The sequence below is a fragment of the Elaeis guineensis genome, chromosome 9 (genome assembly GCF_000442705.2).
Source record: "Elaeis guineensis isolate ETL-2024a chromosome 9, EG11, whole genome shotgun sequence".
NCBI classification, from domain to species: domain Eukaryota; kingdom Viridiplantae; phylum Streptophyta; class Magnoliopsida; order Arecales; family Arecaceae; genus Elaeis; species Elaeis guineensis.
In genome coordinates, this window is record NC_026001.2 from 45,529,275 (window position 1) to 45,554,106 (window position 24,832).

The 24,832-nt window shown below is 42.6% G+C and overlaps 1 protein-coding gene across 4 annotated transcripts; it reads left to right on the plus strand.

Annotated features, from left to right (window-relative positions):
- The first annotated feature begins 4,489 nt into the window (after positions 1 to 4,489).
- Positions 4,490 to 11,311, plus strand: LOC140851677 (uncharacterized). Of its 4 annotated transcripts, none has more exons than XM_073243698.1 (4): positions 4,490 to 4,576; positions 4,752 to 5,033; positions 10,216 to 10,685; positions 10,750 to 11,311. In XM_073243698.1, the coding sequence occupies exons 3-4, from the start codon at positions 10,218 to 10,220 to the stop codon at positions 11,257 to 11,259; spliced, it is 978 nt and encodes a 325-aa protein (XP_073099799.1). In that variant the 5' UTR covers positions 4,490 to 4,576; positions 4,752 to 5,033; positions 10,216 to 10,217; the 3' UTR covers positions 11,260 to 11,311. The 4 variants fall into 4 exon arrangements, with proteins under 4 accessions (XP_073099799.1, XP_073099797.1, XP_073099798.1 ...); XM_073243696.1 differs by having other exon boundaries at positions 4,791 to 5,033; XM_073243697.1 differs by having other exon boundaries at positions 4,492 to 4,576; positions 4,729 to 5,033.
- Positions 11,312 to 24,832: the final 13,521 nt, after the last annotated feature.

Here is a 24,832-nt window from a genome sequence, read left to right on the forward strand (position 1 = left end):
GCCGAGAGTCATCATCGATTATTCAAGAAAGGTTATAGGGATATTAAAATTTTTAGCCATGTATTGTCCCTCAAGATCACTTTTCGGCTAACTAAATAACTTTCTTTCCTTCTCACTCACAACCATGGCTAACTGATCTAACTGCATCCCTTAATGGGCAACGGTCTGCATGAAGTTATTTAGTATAGTGTTGGTGTCGACATTGGATTTGGCCAAAGCTTCTACACTTTTTTCTAGAGAACTGAGTTCTACTCGCTGAAACCTCTCTTTAAAAGTTGATTCATAGTTAGTTGGAGAAGACTGATATTATGGGTAGGTTATATCATAATAAGGTGCATCCATGAATATTGGTCCTTGTGTCACTAGAGTAATCACTGATTGTCATTTTCTTAAAAAGTTTGGTTGACCCTCTAGTCCGAATCATAGGTATTAAAGTATAGATTATTTTTCGATCTGTAGGCCATTTAGATTTGATCTTGGTAAACTTGCTCATACATAGGCTCAGAAAATCGATGTGCGATTGGACATTCACTCACAAAGTAGGTGGGGCTCGAACATATTGTGCAAACTTATCGTGCAGGAAGATAAGATAGATAGGAAGAATGTCTAATGGATTCTAGATGATCTAATCTATGGGACAGCTCATCCAAGAGATCCATCTTGGATTGCTTTAATTATTCAGATATACAACCAAAGGGTCTAGATCAGAACAATTCTCCTCTGATTTTTTTTATTTTCTTTTAATTTTATTTTTATGGAAGAAGAGAGAAGAGGAAGGAGAGATAAATGAGGAGAGAGTTCTAAAGATGAGTCTTAAGGAGTCCTAAATCTAGAGATAATAGAGAAGAGTATTTTAATTAGATTTAAATTATGGATTCGTAATTAAGTTAGACAATCAATCCTAGCTAGGGGTTATCCTAGATCTAAACAGCTTCTAAGTATCAAGATCACCTTCGAGCACTCCAGATAAAAGACTAGCCATTCAACTGGTCAGATAAGTATAAGATTGGTGGGAGTCCCCCGTTGCTTTCTTAGACATCAATTAAAATTGATCAGATAAGCAAACAGAATCAATTAAATAATCACCTTCCTTCAGGCTGTAGTCTCTGAACCATTTTTCAGATACCAGTTAAACTGACTAATTCTAATCCGATCCAACTCTTAGGATCCCTTGTCCTATTGAGCTCGAGAGTCCTTAGGGACCAACATCTAATTGATTTTAAGTTAAGGGTTTAAGTCAATGCAATATATAGGGTGGTGGTTTATAGGCCAAGGAAGGATCATAAAATTTTCACCTTATGTTGTTTAATTGGGTTAAATGCCCTTAAAGTATTTTATGAATATGCAATGCAAATACAAGAAAGATGTCCAATATAAATTGAAGCTTTTAAGGTTTAATTAGTTTCTCTATTTTAGTTAAGTGTTATGTGATGTCTTTATTTTTTTTTATGTTATGTTATCTTTAGTAAGAAGAACAAAAAGTAAGTTTTAATTAAGTTAATTAGATTTGAGGAGATTTAAAGAATCTTACTAAAAAGGAAATAAATTATGCTAAAATTAAAAGTCAACTAGGTAACCTACAAATAGAGCAAGAAATTAAATCTACTTTTAGGACAGTAAATTATTCTAAGCTGTGAAAAGCAATAAATCACTAGAAATAATAAGTAGTAAATTATTTATAGAAAATAAGATAACTACTTAATTATGCAAATAAAGTAATATAGCTAGAAAGCGATAAAGCATGAAAGGTGGAAATAAACACTATTTTTTTTTGCTTAGTCAACACAACCGTTCTTTGGGACTTACACAAAATAAGGTAATACTTAATTATACAAATAAAGTATTTTCATCTATCACGCAGGTGATCTAGGTTCGATCTTTGACAAGAGTATCAAAAATTTGATGTGTCTTAAATATAATCATGCCAATGATCTCGGACAATGGTGTCAAAATTTGATCGCTGTCATAGGCAATCAAAAATAAATTTAACTCACTACTGTATAGATAGGATGAGTCAGAATCATATCCACGAGAATCAGAGAGCTGAGATGCAATTAACTAAGCAAAAGAAAAAGTTTGATTCTTAAAAGTAGATGATATTTTAATTAAAATTAACTAATTTAAATCGGAGATAAAATTAAGAGATAGATAACAAAAAAAGTGTCTTAATATTTTTAGATAATCACAAACATAAATTTTAATATTTATCTTTTTCTAAAGCAATTAAATTCATAATCGATTAGGAGTCTTGCAAACAAATCCCAAGCATGGGCTATCTTGCCAAGTACGAACCATATCCTGTCAAGACCATGGTCCGTCCCATAAGTATAGGCTATCAAACGATTAGATTTCCACAAATCCCAATAGATTACGTAAATATCAAATCCTAAAATAAATTATCATTGATGAGCATGGACTATATCCTGTCACGATCATAATCCATCTCACCTATAGGTAACTTATTCAGGAATCAAGCATAAAAGAAAGTAAATAGAACTTGAAAGCATTTTATTAATTATAGAGAATAGAAAATAAATATAAAAAAATTATGTAAGATGTTGGATGTATGTCCTAGAACCAATCTTGACTGACACATTTCATATCTCTAGAACATGATTTTGTACTTATTGGGCAGTTATATTATCATTCATGTTTATGTGTCCATGAATCATCCAAGGGATTAACAAGATGATGATATATATTCTCAAAGAGTTGAGAATTTGAGGTATGTGTCATTGATGCTTAATTTCTAAATTACTCCTGATCATAGGATCATCATGGAGACGGTGATTGATCTGGATAGATCAGTGCATGGATCATTTTCTTCGAACAGATGGATCTCGAGTCTGCAGTGTAGAGACACTGGAGCGAGAGTGCAATGGTTGTTAGGGAATAACTAACACTGAGCGTGACCAACATGAGAAGTCACATGGATGTTTGCTCACTCGTTAGCGATTTTCTCGATGCTGCAGTTGTATGACTGATTCTTTGACCTGAGATGACACTACTGCTCGCAGTGAGGCTACTGGAGTTTGACTGACACATCAATATGGGTCTCAAGAAGCTCTTGTAGTGGATGTTGGTGATAGTTGGTCCACTATAGGAGTGGGATATGCATCTAGATGGGGTCTATCGATCTTAGTAGAATGGAGTAGTTCTATGAGATTTAACAGACAGTTCTTAAGTCTATGGCCATAGCATTATGATTGATGAAAAAGAGTTTTCATAGAGTCACATATGGACTTAAGCTGATTGAATCTATCATATAATCGATATTGAGGTTTGACGATTCATCCATGACCTGCCATCTAGTTGGGACTCATGATAGAGGGACTGTATCATACGCTAACTGCACTTAAAGGTTCATCACTTTTATTCTGCTGGATTGCCACTATATACTGTTAGGTGTCACTGATAGATTGTGAGACTCATGAGGATCATCTTGATGATCAATGATCCTTGGTGGGCAGAGTTGGAATTGTTTCAATCTATTGAAAAGAGTTTCAATGATATTATGATAGAGATCATAATATATCTCACTAGCAGATAGAATAGAACCTATGGAGTCACACATAAAGAAATTTTTGACTGATCAAATGGTTGAATTATGATTATGAATCATAACAGGATTTGATTATCAATTTGATTGATAATTGATCCAATGCAAATGTTGCATTATGTAACTTACTAAAGAGTTAATAAGTTATAAAATGATTAATTAGCAATAGGATTGCTAATTGGTTCAATTTGATTGAGCAATAGGGTTTGTATCAAGTTTAATTTGATTGAATTTAATTTGACTCATTTTGAGATTGATTTGATCAACCCTATAGGGTTATAGGATAACCCCAAAAGGATTGGATGATTAGTCCCAGTTAAATTAGGATTTGAGTTTGATCCAATTTCTAATTAGACTAAGATGTATGTATTCCTAATTAGACTAGGAATCTTCATTTTCATGCTCCACCAAATCCTAATGGGATTAGGACTAAAATTGAGTTTGACTCAAGCACCAAGAAAGAGTCCAATTGGATTAGAACTTCTCCAATTAGGAGACATCCAATCTAAATTAATTGGGCTCCAAATCATATTTAGTTTTTCATCTTTTTGAGTCTAATTTGGTCTTAATATGATTAAGATTAATTGATATTTTAATTAAATTTAAAATAGTCATGTAATGAAGAGTCCCATGTTCTTGAAACTCTTCCTTTTCTTGCACCAAAAAGGACTCCACGCCAACTAACTTTGTGCGCTAAAAATCAACCCATGCCCACCAGATTTTCAACGTGATTCTTCCTCTTATTTAACGTGTAAGATAAAAGGGATTTCATCCCTTTTCTATCGTGTAAACATACGCAAAAATACTTGGTGTGGGTGGCACAAAATAGGAAGAGTCCAAGGCTACTTGGACTCTTGAATTCTATCCAAAGTCTAACTCATCCAATGCCTATAAAAGACCACCTATATGGGATAGTTTGGGAGGGAAGACTAGCAGGTTATGACACCCAAAAACTAGAGAATTGGTGTGGAGAAAAACAAGGGAAGAAGGGGGCGGCGTCCATGGGTTTGATGTGAGGTGAGTTGATCTCCATATCTCTTCTTTCTTACACAACCAAAGTTGGTTGTTTTGGACATCCTCCTCTATCCCTCTTATCCATGTTTAGATATGAAAGTCTCCTCTTCTTTTTATCCAAAAGTTAGATAAAATTTATTACATCTCTATTGTAGAAATTTAGTGCATGAATTTTTAGGAAGAAAAGAGAATAAAGGATTCTTCTCATGATCTCTAGCGTAGAGGTCAAGATTCTCCTATATCTTCTTATTCTCTAAGAGTGTCTCAAGAGAAAAGAAGATTTTCAACTATCAAGATATAATCTCTACAAGAAAACTAGCACCCCAGAGAGATCAAAAGGCTTCTGATCAGATCAGAGACTCATGTGGATATCTGTAGAGGCGGACGTTTGTGCAGCTACAAGAACCTTCGAAGGACATCCATGATCATCTGTTCGTGTTGAAGATTGATCCATATCCAGGTATATTTTTATTTATTTTTTTATTTAACTTTTGTATCTGAATCTTATCTCACATATAATGATTCTGGTTATGGTTTGAAGATATGATCTGATGCATGCTTAGATTAAATTAGTTTTAATCTGAAAATTTTTAAAATTTCACTACATACTTATTTTATAAAATTATGTGTACGTGAACCATAAAACTCCAACGGTGGTATCAAAGCCACATCATATGCATGAGATTTAGATTTAGATTTGAAATCTATAGAGAAAAATTTTAGATCTAAAAAATTTTGATGTCATACTGACATAAGGTTGTCCTGGCATAATTTGTTATGCTGTATGGTTATCCTAAAATGATGTTAAAATTTTTAATTAAATTAAATTTTTAGATCTATTTTTTTTACAATATATATATGATATATGTTTTGTTATTTAGATCTGAAAAGAGTTTCGAGATCTGTTTTGATTCATATATGTGATATATGAAAATACACTTAGGACTAAAATTTATTTTTATGATCTGAACTTGTTTATGTATATGATACATATTTGTATGCATGATCTAAAATTATTTCGAGATCAAAATTTACTCTTCGTGCAAAGAATTTAGATTTAAAAATTTTGATTTAAGATATGAAATTAGTGTTTGTGCATGAGGAACTGGTCATGGGTAGATCAAATTAGGTCATGTAATTGGATTACATCAAAGGGTTTCTAATTTGATCATGTTGGATCCAAATTGATTTAGTTGTTGATCAAACCGAGTCAAATATTGATTAGAGTGAGATCAATAAAATCTATGATCATATAATTATTGTTGATCAAATCGATTGACATCCATATGTAGAATCAATTAACCTAAGGACCTAATTTGGTTCTGTGGCTCGAGTCTGATTCACCTAAGCTAACTTGTTTGGATTAATTGACCAATTAGGGTCTAAGATAAATAATTGAAAGGTAGTTATTTAATTGGTTCTGTTCACTTATCTGACTAATTTATTGATGTCTAAAGAAAGCAACAGGGGGACCCCCACCAATCTCCACTTATCTGATCAATTTGGAAGATTGAGTCTCAAATATAGTTGCTTGGTGGTTTGATTTAGCCCATGCCAATTGGATCAATCATGTGATGACTGATTAGATGAGATCTAAACTCAAATTTTTTTACAAAATATTAAGTCAAAGGTCTTCCATCGTTGTAGATGTGCAGGTGTGCTACCAGCATTGATGGTTCTTGGCTAGTCACAGTGGTTCAGTTACATCGAAAATACTTAACTACTCTATTAGCAAAGAGTTGCTATGAGGTAAAGATGGGGTTAGACCCAATAACTGTTAGGTGAGGGATCCAATGACGACTTTGCGCCTGCTTATGAATGGTGGATTTGACTTTACAAAGGAGTGCGAGTAATAATTGTTAGGTGAGCCCACATGACTTAAAGACCAAGTGGCTGCAACATGCTTAGAGAAGCATCTGGACAAAGAGTTGTCCACGCATCGGTGTTTATTCGTGTTATCAATAACTATTTGGTGAGGTGCACGGTATTGGTAAGACTGCAGCACCCACTAAAAATCTAAGTATCGCATCAGGATTTTCGTTTCTCTATCCGAAGAGTGTGGGAGATTTGATAAAATAGTAAGAGTCTCTTTTTGCATCTAAAAATTTCTAGTGCAAATCATAATAATAAGTACAAACATTTAATTAGAATCTTTGCTCTCCACTATTCTGTTGGTGCAAAAATCCGCTTGCGCTGGAGAAGCTGGAGTCGAGGGAGTCACGGTCGCCGCCGGGACCTGCAAAGGAAGTCTAAACTGGAGGTGGGGTTGCTCCGGCAAGACCCTCCGACGCTCAAGTCAGTTCTCTACCTCAACAAGAATGGAGTGCTCGAACAGAGAATTTAGCAGAGTTTTGAGGTAAAAATGAGAGCTTATCGAATAACGTATCTGGGGTTCCCTTTTTATAGGCGGAGGGCTCAACAGACTGATAGTGACGTTCATAACCATCTCGTAGTGGGCCGCCCACCGTCAGGAGGAATTTGTTGCGCGGAGTAGTGGAGTAGACCCGTGGCCCTCACTGCAGCGCGCCATGTGGAGTCTGCTGTAGGGAGTGGAGCGGCGTCCGTTGTCGTTACTTGCCAGTGGATGGAAGAATCGCGCAATATCCGTTACAGAAGGTGGAGCAGGATCGTGGGCATCATAGCGGTCTGCCCGAAAATAATGGAGCCGCGCGGGATCCGTTGCAGGAAGTGGAGCAGAATCATGGTCGTCATAGCGGTCTGTCAGGGAATGATGGAGCTGCGCAGAATCCATCGCAGAAAGTGGAGCAGGATCGTGGTGGTTGCCGTGTTGCGCCAGAAAGTGCGGATTCGTCGGCTGAAGTTCGGCAGCGGTCGGAGCTGGTGATGGAGCCTGGCTCCCGTAGGAGCCCGGGGGGAGCGCTCCTTGTGATTGAAGTCGTGGGCGGAGCCCGGCTCCCGTAGGAGTCCGGGCGGAGTCCTCTCGGAGTTGAAGTCGTGGGTTGAGCCCGGCTCCCGTAGGAGTCCGGGCGGAGTCCCCTGCAATTAAAGTCAGGTGCGAAGTCCGGCTCCCGTAGGAGTCCGGACGGAGCCTACCAGCAGTTGAAGTTGGCGACGGAGCCCGGCTCCCGTAGGAGTCCGGGCAGAGTCCTCCTTGAGGTCGGAGTCGTGGGCGGAGCCCGGCTCCCGTGGGAGTCCGGGCGGAGTCCTCTCGGAGTTGAAGTCGTGGGCGGAGCCCGGCTCCGTGGGAGTCCGGGTGGAGTCCTCTCGGAGTTGAAGTCGTGGGCGGAGCTCGGCTCTCGTAGGAGTCTGGGCGGAGTCCTCTCGGAGTTGAAGTCATGGGCGGAGCCCGGCTCCCGTAGGAGTCCGGGCGGAGTCCTCTCGGAGTTGAAGTCGTGGGCGGAGCCCAGCTCCCGTAGGAGTCCGGGCGGAGTCCCCTGCAATTAAAGTCAGGTGCGAAGTCCGGCTCCCGTAGGAGTCCGGACGGAGCTTACCGACAGTTGAAGTTGGCGATGGAGCCCGGCTCCCGTAGGAGTCCGGGCGGAGTCCTCCTTGAGGTCGGAGTCATGGGCGGAGCCCGGCTCCCGTGGAGTCCGGGCGGAGTCCTCTCGGAGTTGACGTCGTGGGCGGAGCCCGGCTCCCGTGGGAGTCCGGGCGGAGTCCTCTCGGAGTTGAAGTCGTGGGAGGAGCCCGGCTCCCGTAGGAGTCCGGGCGGAGTCCTCTCGGAGTTGAAGTCGTGGGCGGAGTCCGGCTCCCGTAGGAGTCCGGGCGGAGTCCTCTCGGAGTAAAGTCGTGGGTGGAGCCCGGCTCCCGTAGGAGTCCGGGCGGAGTCCTCTCGGAGTTGAAGTCGTGGGCGGAGCCCGGCTCCCGTAGGAGTCCGGGCGGAGTCCCCTGCAATTAAAGTCAGGTGCGAAGTCCGGCTCCCGTAGGAGTCCGGACGGAGCTTACCGGCAGTTGAAGTTGGCGACGGAGCCTAGCTCCCGTGGGAGTCCGGGCGGAGTCCTCCTTGAGGTTGAAGTTGTAGGCGGAGCCTGGCTCCCATAGGAGTCCGGGCGAAGTCCTCCTTAAGAACTTCGGCTGTGGGTATTTTATACCCAACACCAGTCTCCCTACTTCCGAGTTTGAATTTCGAATGAAGGAAGTACAGAGAGACTGGCATAGCCGAAGTTGTCCCCTCGAATCCTGCGCACGACCGTCCCCAGATATTTTGGCATTAAATGTGCGCGTGCTGGAGTCTTTTCGAATCGGAGCGATACGAAGGGACTCTTTGAAATTCCCGTCGGTACACTGGCCCAGGCACGGTGCCATAATGGCTTAGCCGCCCGCCGGGGGAGTGAGACACGTGTCGGGCGCGGGCTGGCCTGGGGAGATTCGCGATCATTATGGTGCCGGATCCCAGGATCTATTTAAACCCGTCCTTCCACCTTTAGGGGCCCTATTCCGTTCCAGAGTTCTAACAGTGTCTGCCTTCCCTTCGAGAGTCCTGTTTCAGTTGGTATCTTCTCGAGCCGTAGGCGCCCTTCAAATCATCCCTGTCTTCGTCCCTCTGGTCCCTCAGAGCGATCTAGGTTAGTTCCAGCACCTTCATCTTTCTTCCCGCCGCTTAGGGACCTCTTTTTTTGCCATTATTTTTAGTATTCCTCCGAGTTAGTTTTCTGTGACCTCTCGCCCCTCATCCTGTCCGTCTTCTCTGGATCTTTAGAGCCCTCATTCGAAGCTACTCGAAATATCGTCCGGCTCTTCCGCTCCCTGCAGTTCCGAGAGTTCTTCCGCCTCAAACCCCCAGGTCCCTTGCTCTGTAGACGAACCTGCGTCTGGGGCTGGGCTCCGCCCGATTTTTGCACCGGGCGCCATTCCATGTTCCCTGACTCTGGAGGAACTCCTTCTGATAAGGGTTCAATATGGAGTTCCTCCGGAGTATGACCTGGAGTTGTCTAGCCCTTCTGACCGGGCTAGCACTCCTCCACCTGATCGTTTTTGCCTGTATCAGGAGGCGTTCCGTGCCGGACTCTGGCTTTCGCTTCCATCCTTTGTTGTCGCCCTCTTCCGCTTCTTAGACATCTCCTTGGCTTCTGTGGCCCCGAATTCTTTTAGGTTTTTGATAGGATTTCTCTCCCTTTGCCACGTAGTCGAGGTCCAACCGTCCCTCTCCCTGTTTAGGCACTTCTATACTTTCAAGCGCCATCCTTCGATGAAGGACTGGTGGTACTTCTCCCCCCAGTTTGGCAAGAAGGAGTTGCTGAAAGGTGCCCCTTCTTCAATCCACAATTGGAAGGGGAAATACCTCTTCGTCCACTGCCTGACCCTGAGGCTGGGCCTGCCCCCTTGGGGCTCTCTAAGGGATTCTGTCCGCCGGGCCCCCAGCCTGGGGGAGGATGACCTCCAGGCTGCCCGGAAGCTTCTTGCCTATTTCGCTCCTTCCCTTCCCAATCTTTTGAGGAAGTAATTTCTGTTCAACATCGGCCTGAGCCCCCAGGATCCTGCGAGTATTTCATCTTTTTCTTTATCTTCTTTTTTCCTGTCTTTCTTCTTTTTCTTTCTCTTTTTTTTTTACCTCTTCTTCCTTCTCTCTCTTTTTCTCTTCTCTTTCTTCCTTCTCTTTCTCTCTCTTTATTTTTTTCGATTTCTAACTCTTGATTGATCGATTTGCTTCTTTTTCTTCTTTTTCTTTTTTTTTTTTTAAGGGATGGACGCCGAAGCAGCGCGGATGCTTGCCAGGGGCCTCAGGGCCCACAAAAGAAAGGGTGTCGCGACCTCCGGATCGACGAAGAGGGCCAGGGTGGAGGAGTCGAGCTTGGCCGCACCCGCCCAGGCGGCTCCAGTGGTTGACATTCCCTCGGATGCCGAGGCAACGGCTCCCCGGACCTCCTCGAGGAGTCCGCCTACTGGGGCCCCCGTTTCAGGGGTCCGCCCCGCGGAGGCGCCCGTAGTCGAGAGGGAGAAGAGAAGGAAGTCGGTAGCCCGCAGGGTGAGTAGCCGTCGAACTGCTGCTGACGAGTCCCTCTGCTCCAAAGAGGGGCCGGAGAATCCCTTCAATGACAGGGACTTGATCAGGCGGTTGATCGATGGCTGCATTCTGCCCGACGTCGTCGAAAGGATCGACCGTGCCGATCCTGAGCAGTGGGCCTGGGACTCTTTGGAGTCCTTCCTTGAGGTAAGCAAATCTTCATTTACCTGGCTGTTCGGCCCTTGTTCTGATCCCCTAGCCGCCCTTGCAGATTGGGCACCAGCTCCTCGCCAATATCGAGGCGTTGAACCATGCAAGGAGGGACATCGTCCAGGTGGAGGAGCGCTGTCGGACCGAGATTGCTCGCCTCCAAGAAAAGACGGTCGAAGTAGTCGCCCTCCAAGAGGCCCTGGAAAGAGTGAAACAAGCCCGGGAGGAGGAGAGGCAGACCTTGGAGGAGTCGGCGAGAAAGGCAGAGGCCGAGGCCGCCAACTTGGCTGAGCAGATTTCGGTCCTGGTCTCGGAGGCCAGAGTCCTTACGGTAGAGGAATTCAAGACCTCTGCGGAGATGAGGGACCTGAACGTCCAATTCGGCCAGGAGGCGTTCATCAAGGGGTTCGAGCTCTGCCAAGAGAAGGTGGTCAGAAAATTTTTGAAGCTCGACCTCAGCTTCCTAGGTGAGGAGTCCGAAGACGAGGCCGGTCCCTCGCCAGCCACCATTGCTATCGCAGCCCCCTTGCCGGGGACGTCAAGTTCTCCAACCCCTGCCCCTGAGGACTGAGACCTCCGACCTTGTATTTTTATTTCATCGCAATTTTTCTTTTCTTTTTTGTCTTCAAAATCATCCAATAAATAAAGTTGAATTTCTTGTCGTGGATGGCTTCTCCTCCCTCCCCTTCTTCTCCCTGCTTTTCTTCCTGCGATGAGTCGTGCTTTGACGTTTTTGCCTTCCGATGGCAGTGTCCTGCAGAAGCACTTCCCCTGCCCCTGGGGATCCGCTAAAGTCGACGATCCAGCGGCTGAAGAAGGAAGTCCTTCACTTGACAAAGAAGTCAAAGAAGATGGAAGGCGAGCTTCGTCGATTGAGAGAAGGTCATTCTGAAGCCACCGCGGAGGCCACCCACTTTCGGAATCTCCACGTGAAGGAGATCATGGAATATAGTCGGAGGAAGGCAGATTTCGTGAAGGAGCTCGAGGAATGCAAGAAGAGCGCCAGCGACCGAATTTGGGCTCAGGCTGCCAAGATTAGCGCCCTCAAGGTGGAACTGTCGGCAGCGATGGGGAAGCTCGGCCAGCTGGGAGGAAGTTCGTCCCGGCTCTTGGCTCGGGCCGACGGCGACCAACAGTGGTCGAAGAAGGTCTCCGACCTTCAGCGGCAGCTTCAGGATGCCGAGGTGAGCCACAACGTGCATCGGGCCAGCTGGCGCAGGCAGGTAGAGGAATATAAAGGGAGACTCAGGGCGGCGACCGACGAAGTCACCCGTCTCCAGAGGCAGCTGGCTAACAAGGCTCAGCTTACTTCCGCCCGGAATTCTGATGAGCTCCAGTCCCTAAGAGGAACCGTCGAAGGGATTTCTGTCGCCCTCTGAGAAAAGACAGCCGAGCTGCAACAACTGAAGATCCAACTGGCATACGAGCAGCGGGCCGTTGCAGACGCGGAGGCAGAATCCGAGGTCTTGAGGAAGAGGCGTCGAGAGGCGGAGGCCGAGAGCCAGCGACTTCGTCGGGCGCTCCAGGACGCGCTGCAGAGAAGGGGGGAGCTAGAAGAAGAAATTGAGAATCTAAGGCAGTCCTGGATGAGGGATGGAGCAGATAACTCTAGATCGGAGGGAGCAGAGCCTCCTTAGAGCTCTTTTCATCCTTCTGTCTTTTCATGTATATACTTTTCTTTTTGTTGTTTTGTCTCGCTTTTGTCGTTTTGCTTTTCTTTCCTTGGCCTTCCGGGCTTTGTAGTGTGTATTTCGGAAATGGAATGAAAAGGAGTATTTTGTGTTACCTTATCCGTGCGTTGTATTAAATTGTCGTCTGCCGAACTTTTCTTGTCGTTCGACTTATCTGATGTTGACGTCGTTGGGAGGCGCCCAGTCGTTGATGCGTTAGCTTGCCTCCCTCGTCGTACATGGCCACGAGCCCGAGCTTGGCGGTCCGGACTCCGCATTACTTCGGGGACATCGCTGTCTTCTTGACCTGTGTCGGGAGTCTTCTTAGGGGCCGGGGGTGTTTGGTAGGAACTTTTCGTCTTTGTTGGGACGAGGTTCTTTAGGTCTTTGGTGCGGTTCGTCCTTCATCTGTTTCCATCGTAGTTCGTCACCCTTCCTTTTTAATTTTCCTCCTCTTCTCAGAGTGAGGGCCCTCCCCTCACTTTTTGCGGGGTTGCATAGGAGCGTGGAGGTGCCGCTGAGGGACTTTTTTCCTTCATCCGATCTTGTTGGGCGGCCGGGTTTCGTCGCCATCAGGACGAGATTCTCCTCCCGTTCCTGCGGGGGCACGTAAGGGCCATTGCCAGGGCGGGCGGAGTCTTCCTTGCTGCAGAAGTCGTGGGGTGGAGTCTGGCTCCCGTAGGAGTCCGGGTGGAGTCTCCCTTGCTGCAGAAGTCACGGATGGAGCCCAGCTCCTGTAGGAGTCCGGGCGGAGTCTCCCTTGCTGCAGAAGTCACGGACGGAGCCCGGCTCCCGTAGGAGTCCGGGCGGAGTCTCCCTTGCTGCAGAAGTCACGAACGGAGCCCGGCTCCCGTAGGAGTCCGGGCGGAGTCTCCCTTGCTGCAGAAGTCACGGACGAAGCCCGGCTCCCGTAGGAGTCCGGGCGGAGTCTCCCTTGCTGCAGAAGTCACAGACGGAGCCCAGCTCCCGTAGGAGTCCGGGCCTCCGACCTTGCTCAAGTCAGGACGAGGTTCTCCTCCCATTCCCGACATGGCCGTGGGGGCGCGTTAGGACGCTGTAAGGCCTCTTTCCCCATCCGGTCTAAAAGAACCGGGCCTTTGACTTTGCTCATGTCAGGACGAGGTCCTCCTCCTGTTCCTGACATGGCTGTGGGGGCACATTAGGGCGCTGTAAGGTCTCTCCCCCCATCCGATCTAAAAGAATCGGGCCTTTGACTTTGCTCATGTCAGGACGAAGTCCTCTTCCTGTTCCTGACATGGCTGTGGGGGCACATTAGGGCACTGTAAGGCCTCTCCCCCCATCCGATCTAAAAGAATCGGGCCTTTGACTTTGCTCATGTCAGGACGAGATCCTCCTCCTGTTCCTGACATGGCTGTGGGGGCACATTAGGGCGCTATAAGGCCTCTCCCCCCATCCGGTCTAAAAGAACCGGGCCTTTGACTTTGCTCACGTCAGGATGAGGTCTTCCTCCTGTTCCTGACATGGCCGTGGGGGCACATTAGGGCGCTGTAAGGCCTCTCCCTCCATTCCTAACATAACTTTGTTTTAGGCATTTGAAGGGGTTATATCCAGTCGTGACAAATCCATGCCAAATGGGAAGAGCACGTCAAGTAGAAAGGAATTTAGATTCAAGGTGAAATCGTAAGTGATACATTTACAGGTTTTCTGAGTTCCACGGTTGCGGGAGGTCTGCTCCTCCTTGAGGCCCTCCGGTGATGGAGTCGATGGTCCCGATGGGAGGTCGGTCCCCAGGTTGCTCCTCCCTTCTTGGTGGTTCAGGTTGCGGAATGGCCCTTGGCCGATCTCCTCTACCCTCAGGCCTGCGTCGGATGAACCTGTCGAGTCGACCTCACCGGATGAGCTCCTCGATCTCATCCCGGAGCTGGATGCATTCCTCCGTGTCGTGGCCGTGGTCGTGGTGGTAGAGACAGAACTTGTTGGGGTTGCGCTTTTCGGGGTGCGTGCGCATTCTCTCCGGCCTAGGGAGCTGCTCCCTGACCTCCATCAGTACCTGGACCTTCGAGGTGTTGAGGGGGGCGTAGTTGCGGAATCTCCCCGATGGAGAACCCCGTCGAACCCCGCGATCCGAACTTCTCTGCCTGCGCACCCGGGGTGAAGTATGGGCACGCTTGTGCCCAGGAGGGGATCGAGAACGCGGTCGGGCTTCTCCTGGCTTTTTTTCGAATGCGGGCTTACTCGAGTCTCCCGTCTGCCGCTCCCTCGCTGTCTCTTCATCCTTCATTTTGAAGGCTTCTTCCACTCGGATGTATCCTTCAGCCCGAGCCAGCAAATCAGCAAAATCTCTGAGGTACTTCTTCTCCAGGGAGAACAAAAGATCATTCTTCTGAAGGCCACCCTTCAGGGCGGCCATTGCGACTGATTGGTCCAAGTTTCGGACCTCCAGCGCCGCGACGTTGAAACGGTTGATGTAGGCCCGAATGGACTCCCCTTTCCTCTGCTTGATATTGATGAGGGACTCTGAACCCTTCCGGGGGCGCCGGCTGCTGACAAAATGGGCCACAAATTGGTGGCTCATTTGATCGAAGAAAAAGATGGTACCCGATTTCAAAGTCGAGTACCAGTTCCTCGCCACTCCCTTCAAGGTGGATGGGAAGGCCCGGCATAGAATGGTGTCAGAAGCGTCGTGAAGCAGCATCATCATCCGGAAAGCCTCCAGATGATCAATCGGATCCGAAGTCCCGTCGTAGCTTTCGAACTGGAGGAGTTTGAAGTTTGGCGGGATCGGTTCCTGCATGATCATTTGAGAGAAGGGAGGGTCAGTACAAATGTTGCTCCTAGATTGATTTTGATGATTACAAAGCAGATTGAAGGGATACAAATAATTTTAAAATGAAAAAGTCCTTATGGTCTTCAAGGTCAAAATCGTAATTTCACTAAAATCCTGATTTGATAGTACCATTTGGTAGAACAAATGATTTGAAATCTATTGGTGAAAATTTCATTGTGTTTGGACTTATATTTTTGAAGTTATGAAGGTTTGAAGTACATGAGTCGACTCATGGGTCAACTCATGGCACTGTGAGCTGATTGGCACGCAAAAATTCTCCTTGGCACGCTAGTTTTCTGGCTTGGCACGACCTGTGAGTCGACTCATGAGTTGACCCACAAGGCATGAGTCGACTCATGAGTCGACCCCTGCTAATTTGAGCCAAGAATTTCCAGAAACGCATTCTCTGGTTTTTGCAACAGAGGTCGACTCATGAGTCGACCCCTGAAGCATGAGTCGACTCATGAGTCGACCCCTGCGACGGGAAATGTCAGCAACGGCTATTTTTTTGCCCGTTTTAATTGCCATTTATGCTTCCTAAAAATCCTCTAACGGCTCTTTATCTACCTAAATTGTTTTCTCTTGCTTCTAATGCTACAAAATGCTTAAAATGATGAAAGAAATTGCAGATTAAATAGTGGATCAAACGTGAAATCAAAAAATGAGAAGAAGTGAAGAACAGAAGAGAGGATCTAAAATCTGCACGAAAAAGCCTGAGATCAACGAAAAATCCAAAAAGAAAAAGAGAGAGGATCCACAATATACCAGAGAGATTGTGAAAGAGAAAAGCAAGATCTTTCAAGGAGAGAATTCTTCACGCCTATTGTTTCAACCTTGATCTAGAGATCGTTCAAAGCTTTCAAGAGATCTTCAATCAACAATCAACCTCTTCTCAAGCATTCAAGCGTTCATCCACTTTGAGAAAATCCGAAAAAGGGGTTCTTCATTTGAGTAAAGCTTTTATTGTTATATTCGCTCATTTAAGGAGCTGTTATTGTATTAATCTGTGCTCAAAATTTTCTAACTCTTTGTGAGTTTTTGTTCTTGTGTTTGGAGGATTTCCAAAACAAGGAAAGGTTGATCCGAACCTGAAATCGGAGTGTTTTGAGTTTACTTGTATCCGGAAAATAAGTGATCTAGCTTGGGATAGCTAGTGTCGGAGTTTCCGACGTTTTGTATTCGGGTTGAATACAAAGGATAGTGGATTGAAATTCCCAAGTAGGATCTTGGGGAGTGGATGTAGGTGCAAGGTTAGCACCGAACCACTATAAATCCTTGTGTTTGTGGTGTGCTTTATTGCTTTATCTTATTTCTTTATTATATCCTTGCAATACTGCTTTAGGTAATTAATATTGATTTAAAGTCTTTGTTTTGTTCTTCATAAGTAATCAGTTGGGCTTAAAATTTTTAGAAACCCAATTCACCCCCTCCTCTTGGATTGCATAGCTGGGCAACAAGTGGTATCAGAGCAGGTGCTCTAGCCCGTCTTTGATTTAACAATCAAAGAGCCAAAGATCTATGGCAACCCATGTCGGTATTTCTCTAGCCGAGGGGCAATCAACAAACCGACCTCCACTTTTCAATGGGTCTAATTACACCTATTGGAAAGCTCGGATGAAGATTTTCATACAAGCACTCGACTATGATATGTGGAGTATCATAGTGAATGATCCTCACACACCCACCAAGATTATAGATGGTGAGGAGTCAACCAAATCCGAGAAAGAATGGGATGAGGTTGACAAGAAATTGGCACAATTAAATGCCAAAGCCATGAATGTTTTTTATTGTGCACTAAATGCAAGTGAATTTAATCGCATTTCTACTTGTGCATCTGCTAAAGAAATATGGAATAGGTTAGAAGTCACCCATGAGGGAACAAATCAAGTAAAAGAGTCTAAAATAAACATGCTTGTACATAAATATGAATTGTTCAAAATAGAGCATGATGAATCCATAACTGCTATGTTTACTCGTTTTACTGATATAATCAATGGTTTAAAGAGTCTTGGCAAATCTTATACTAACAGTGAACTTGTAAGGAAGATTCTCAAGTCACTGCCAAGAACTTGGGAAGCCAAGGTGACTGCCATCCAAGAAGCAAAGGACTTGAACACTCTACCTCTAGAAGAGCTTCTTGGATCCTTGATGACTCATGAACTTAGCATGAAGCAACATCAAGAGGATGAAGTCAAAAAGAAAAGAACCATTGCCCTCAAATCCACAACTTCGCCTGATTATGAAACGGATGACTCTGAAGATGAAGATCAGGATGAAGAGATGGCTCTCATCACCCGAAAATTTAAGAAGTTTCTAAGAAAAAAGAAACAGGGGATGAGAAAGAAATTCACAAAAGGGGATCAAAGCAAAGAAAAGGAGAAAGATCAAACCCCTATATGCTACGAGTGCAAGAAGCCAGGACATTTCAGATCCGAATGTTCACAATTGAAGAAAGGTCCAAAGAAGTTCAAAAAGAAGGCAATGATGGCGACCTGGAGTGCGAGTGATGACTCAAGCTCCGACGAGGAAACCTCAACAGAACAAGCCAATCTGTGCCTGATGGCACATGAAAATGAGGTAACTTCTGAATCCACTAGTGAATTTACTTTTGAAGAATTGCATGAAGCATTCTATGATTCAATTGATGAATTAAAGAAACTAGGGAAGAAAAACAAAGAGCTGAAATTGGAAAATCAGTCCTTAGTGAAACAAGCTGAAAATCTTTCAATTGAAAAATTCACCTTGATTCAAGAAAATCAAAACTTAAAGGATGAAATGAACAAGCTGAAATCTATAGTAGATAAGTTCACCTTAAGTTCAAACAAACTAAATATGATCCTTGAAAATCAGAAAGCTATATATGATAAGGCTGGACTTGGTTATAAACCCCTGAAGAAACAAAAATTTTTGAAGGATATTTATGTAAATTATTCAAGTAACAAGTCTACAAATATTACTTGTTTTAAATGTGGTAGAATAGGACATAAATCATACACATGCCTTAAATCTACCAATACAACTATAAAGAAAATATGGGTTCCAAAAGGAACCATTCTGACTAACCCAAAAGGACCCAAGAAAGCTTGGGTACCTAAGACAGAAACTTGATCTTTGCTTGCAGGTGTGTCTAGCATCCCAAGAAGGAAACAGAAAATGGTATCTTGACAGTGGATGCTCGAGACACATGACTGGTGATGAATCACAATTCATCACGCTTGATGCTAAGGATGGAGGGATGGTCACCTTTGGAGATAATGGCAAAGGAAAGATCATCGGGATAGGTAACATTGGTATCACTCCCTCCAAATACATTGAGAATGTTTTATTAGTTAAAGGTTTAAAGCATAACTTACTTAGCATTAGTCAATTATGTGATAAAGGGTATAAAGTAAGTTTTGAATCATCTGTTTGCATTGTGACGAGTCCTATTAACGATGGCATTAAATTTATAGGACATAGGCATGGCAATGTTTATATGGTAGACTTGAATGATTTAACTAAATTAGACATGCAATGCCTAGTTTCCTTAAATGCTAAAATAAATGAGACTAGTTGGCTGTGGCATCGTAGACTTGCACACATTAGCATGCATTCTCTCTCAAAATTAATTAAAAAGGATTTAGTTCTCGGTTTGCCAAAATTGAATTTTGAAAAGGATAGAATTTGTGATGCATGCCAATTAGGTAAACAAACTAGAGTATCATTTAAATCCAAAAACACTGTTTCAACTTCTAGACCTTTAGAGCTCTTACATATGGATTTATTTGGACCAACAAGAACCACCAGTCTAGGAGGAAAATGATATGGCTTTGTAATTATAGATGATTATTCTCGTTTTACTTGGTTTTTCTTTTTAGCTCACAAAAATGAAACTTTTCAAATTTTCACGAAATTTCATCAAAAAGTCACTAATGAAAAAGAGTTTTCAATTCAAAATATTAGAAGTGATCATGGAACAGAATTTGAAAATCATGACTTTGAAAATTTTTGTGATGAAAATGGAATTGGCCATAACTTTTCTGCTCCTAGGACACCCCAACAGAATGGGGTAGTAGAAAGGAAAAACAGAATCTTAGAAGAAATGGCCCGTACTATGCTTTGTGAAAGCAACCTTCCAAGATATTTTTGGGCAGAAGCTATTAACACAGCATGTTACATTTTGAATCGTGCTTTAATTAGACAATTTTTAAAGAAAACCCCCTATGAACTTTGGAAAGGAAGAAAACCAAATATTGCATATTTTCATGTCTTTGGTTGCCGATGTTTTGTATTAAATAATGGAAAAGAAAAACTTGGTAAATTTGATGCAAAATCAGATGAAGCAATCTTTCTAGGTTACTCCTCCACTAGTAAAACATTTAGAGTGTTCAACAAAAGAACTTTAGTAGTTGAGGAGTCCATACATGTTGTCTTTGATGAATCTAACGATCTTCCTTCAAGGAAGAATGAGGGTGTTGATGATACAGATCCACTAATAGAAGGTATGAAGGAGATCACTCTGAAAGACTCAGCAACTCCAGAAGACAAGGATCAAGAAGACAAACAAAATGAGAAAGGTGAAGAAATTCAAGAACAACCTCAAGGTACAAATGACTTACCCAAGGAATGGAGGTATGTTCACAACCACCCTAAGGAGTTAATAATTGGTGATTCTATGCATGGGGTAAAAACCCGTTCTTCACTTAGAGATGTACTTAATCATTGTGCATTTGTATCTCAACTTGAACCTAAAACTTTTGAAGAAGCTGAAAATGATCATAACTGGATTAATGCTATGCAAGAAGAACTTAATCAATTTGAAAGAAATAATGTTTGGACCTTAGTGAAAAGACCTAAAGATTATTCAATAATTGGTACAAAGTGGGTCTTTAGAAACAAATTAGATGAGCATGGAAATGTAATTAGAAATAAAGCAAGACTGGTTGCTAAGGGATATAATCAAGAAGAAGGAATTGATTTTGATGAAACCTTTGCACCTGTTGCTAGATTAGAAGCCATTAGACTTCTACTTGCTTATGCTTGCTTTATGAAATTCAAACTATTTCAAATGGATGTTAAAAGTGCATTTTTAAATGGATATATTTCTGAAGAAGTATATGTAGAACAACCCCCTGGATTTGAAAATCATGCTTTTCCCAATCATGTCTTTAGATTAAATAAAGCTTTATATGGTCTAAAACAAGCACCTAGAGCATGGTATGAAAGGCTAAGCAAATTTCTACTAAATAATGGTTTCTCAAGAGGCAATGTAGATACAACCCTATTTATTAAAAGAAACCAAAATGATATGCTAATTATACAAATTTATGTTGATGACATAATTTTTGGGTCTACTAATGAATCCCTTTGTCAAGACTTTGCTAAGCTTATGCAGGGAGAGTTCGAGATGAGCATGATGGGAGAACTCACCTTCTTCCTCGGACTCCAAATCAAACAATCAAAAGAGAGAATCTCCATCACCTAAAGCAAGTACACCAAGGAACTACTCAAAAGATTTGGAATGAAGAACTGCAAACCAATTGGCACACCAATGAGTCCCTCAAGTAAGCTTGACAAGGATGATGAAGGTAAAAGCGTAGACTTAAAATACTATAGAGGTATGATTGGCTCATTATTGTATTTAACTGCAAGTAGGCCTGATATCATGTTTAGTGTTTGCTTATGTGCAAGATATCAATCTAATCCTAAGGAATCTCATTTGAATGCTGTTAAAAGAATCCTTAGATACTTAAATGGTACACAAACTATAGGGTTATGGTACTCTAAGGACTCACAAATTAATTTGTTAGGATATTCTAATGCTGATTTTGCTGGATGTAAATTAGATAGAAAAAGCACAAGTGGAACTTGCCAATTTTTTGGAGTAAACCTAATCTCATGGTTTAGCAAGAAACAAAATTCGGTGGCACTGTCTACGGCTGAGGCCGAATACATTGCAGCCGAAAGTTGTTGTGCTCAAATCTTGTGGATTAAGCAACAACTCGAAGATTTTGGAATCAAACTTAATGAAACACCAATAAAATGTGATAATACAAGTGCCATAAATCTATCTAAAAATCCAATTCAACACTCAAGATCTAAACATATTGAAATAAGACATCATTTTATAAGAGAACATGTTCAAAACAAAAATGTAATTCTTGAATATGCTTGCACTGAAAATCAATTAGCCGATATCTTTACAAAGGCCCTTAGTGAGGATAGATTCTGTGAAATTAGAAGAAATCTAGGAATTCTAGATCCATTTGTCTAAAATTTCTCAATTTTCAAAGAATAGATGTCAAAAAAATCTTAGAGCTCAATTTTCAACATCTATCCTGGTCCCAAAAGTTCAGATTTATTACTCTAAAAACTTATCATTGAGCAAAATTCTTTCTCCCAAAATTTCAAATTTTTCTGGAATTTATTTGCATTTTTTCTGAATTTCTGAACTTCATGAGTCGACCCCCATGAGTCGACTCAATGGCAAACTTGTAAATCCCACAAACTTCCCACAGGCTCATTGTTTTTATAAGGGTTACTGTTTGTGAGACGACTCATCTTCCCATCGTTCTTCTTCCAAAAGCCGTCTTCTCCAACTCTTCTTGCTCCAAATCCAAGGATCAATTCTGAGGCAATTCTCCCTCCTCCTCTCCACCAAAAATCGCCTCCTTCAAAAGGATTTTCTGTGCTTTCTCGCTTTGCTTGGCGCGGTTTGAACGTGCCCTAGCACTTCACCGAACTTCCAAAATCCACTTCTTTTCTCCACTAAAATTCCTCTTTACTCTCTTGTGATCCCTCCTCCTCTCAATTCAAGTCTTCTTGTCTGCTATTTTATTGGATATGGCTCCAAAGATGGAACTTCCTCAAAGAAAGAAATCAATCCGTGAGCCTGAGGAAATTGTCCGAAAGAAAAGGCATGCTCAGTCTTCCAGTGTTCCCGATCCAGTTTCAGTACCTACTCAAGGTCCCTCTCAATCCTCCATAAGCCCCAGTGTGAATCCTCTTTCTGATAGAAAAGTAGAAACCGGGAAAAATATAGATTTTCGGTTCTTTGAGAAAGAAGGCTTTACTTTTGCTACCAAGATCAAAAATCAAGGATGGGAACTCTATTGCTCTCTTAAGGAAGTCACCTATATTGACCTTGTTAGAGAGTTCTACCAGAACCTACATTATGGAAACAGGTCAGTGACTTCAACAGTCAAAGGGATTGACATATGCTTGGATTCTAGGATATTGGGAGATATACTTCAGTTGCCTAGTGAAGGATACTCATATATGGAACTCCCAATTAAAGAAGAAGGGATCAGAATTATCTTAGGAGAAGCTTTTTCAAGAAATTTAAACAAACTGGAAGCAAAGCTATTATCCATTGAGATGAGGGTCCTGCATCAGATTGTAACAAAACTCTTTTATCCTAAGAGTGGTAGACATGACTTACTGTCTGGCAGAGATGTATGTGTCATGTTTCATATCATCACTCAGACCCCCCTAAACCTCCCTGCACTTATAATAGAGGCCATGAGAGAAACTTTGAACAGATCCAAGGCACACTTGCCTTATGGTATGGCCCTTACTAGAGTATTTAGGAGGTTTGGAGTTAGCTGTGAAGGGGAGACACCTACCAAGCTCTCACATGTGGACACTTTCAACCAACACAGCCTGCACCGAATGGGAATTACAAAGACTGTTGGTGGTTGGATCAAGGGCTCTGAAGAAAGAACTGAGGAGAGAGTTGAGGAAAGAGCTGAAGACAGAACTGAAGGCAGAGTAGAAGAAGAAGGTCCATCTTCTCTTGTACATGACTTCAGGGCAGCTTCACCAGATACCCAGTTCATTCCTGATACTGAGGCTGGCCCTTCTGAGTTTACTAGGATGCCCACACCAGTGTATCAGCCAGTGAGCAGAGCACCTCATTCAGAGTTCAGACTGGCTGATGATCAGATCGAGCATATATCTCAGCGTGTGGCTTCTTTGCTGTCTAGCCAGTGGGGTAGTACTTCTTTTGCACCTGGTGCCACTTCTTCTGATCAGACCATTACTCCCCACATCTCCACCTTGTTTCAGATGATATCAGATCAGTCCATCAGGATACAGCAGCTTGAGGACACAGTCTGGAGACTGACTGGCAGAGTTCTTGACTTGCAGGGGCAAGTCCTTGCATTGGCCCATCCCCAGCCACAGGAGTCTACTATTGAGGTCACAGACCTCACTGCAGAGGCTGGCAGGCTCAGAGGAGCACTAGAAGGTGGATATGAGCTACGAGGAAAGAGATCTGAGGATCGAGTGAGCATGCTACCACCCAGTTCACTGCTCTACTTCAATCTATTTCCAGAGCACTGAACGTACTTGATTCTATCAGACTCATGGTATCAGCCCTAGCATCTCAGCATTCTCAGCCACCCAGTTCATCTCGCCCTCCTACTCGTGGCAGAGGCAGACGGGGTAGAGGATGCACTTCTGATCCATCATCTCCTCACCCTATATCTGATGACTCCGATCATTGACTTATCTTGATCTTTACTAGGTCCTAGGAGTTAGTATCTTGTTCTAGGATCTATACCTTGGGGCCATGTATTGACAATTAGCTGGTTGAATTTTATTTTTAAGAACTATGTATTGAAACAATTATGATATTAATGGAATCATCTTTTACCTATATTTCTACCTCTTTGTAATGATCATATTTTGGTTATATATTTTCTTCTTGTTGAAATATTGTCTTCTCCTTGTTGTTGTTTGCTGTTGATAATTGCTATATTAAGGGGGGCAAACATCTGTGAAAAACTCTAAAGGGGAAGAAATTAAAGAATGTTTTAGAAAAAGGAAGAGTTAACTATGTTTGATGATATCAAAAAGGGGAGAAATTAAACAAAAACAAAAATTGAAATTAGACAAAAAGCAAAACCCTAAATTATGAGAAAAAGAGAGAGAAATTAAACAAAAACAAAGATTGGAAGATTAAAACAAATATTGAAGAAATTAAACAAAAACAAAAGATTGAAAGATTAAAACAAATATTTGAGAATTAAACAAAAACAAATTGAAATTAAAACAAATATTGGAGAATTAACAAAAACAAAGATTGGAAGATTAAAACAAATATTGGAGAAATTAAACAAAAACAAAGATTGAAGATTAAAAAAATTGGAGAAATTAAACAAAAACAAAGATTGGAAGATTAAAAAATATTGGAGAAATTAAACAAAAACAAGGATTGAAAGATTAAACAAAACTTTGAGAAATTTGGTATCGAAATTTGGTATCAGACAGAACTTAAAGCCATCCATCAAAAGCAAAATCATAAGTACAATGCAAATAAGTATTTTTTTTATGCTCTGATATATTTCAAAATTCAAACTTGCTCTGATACATCTTTTGAAATTTTATTCACCTTGATACATCTTAAGAAATTTGTTTTACTCTGATACACCCTAAATTTCTTTTAACTTGCTCTGATACATGATAAAATTTGCTCTGATATAGTGTGAAGGTTTCTCTGATAAATTATAACATTTGATCTGATACAGTGAGAAAGTTTCTCTGATATATTATAACATTTGCTCTGATACAGTGTGAAATTTTCTCTGACATTTGCTCTAATACAGTGTGAAATTTTCTCTGATATATTATAAAATTTTCTTGCTCTGATACATTATAAAATCTTTTCTGATATCATTGTAAAAATTATTTTTCTTGCTCTGATA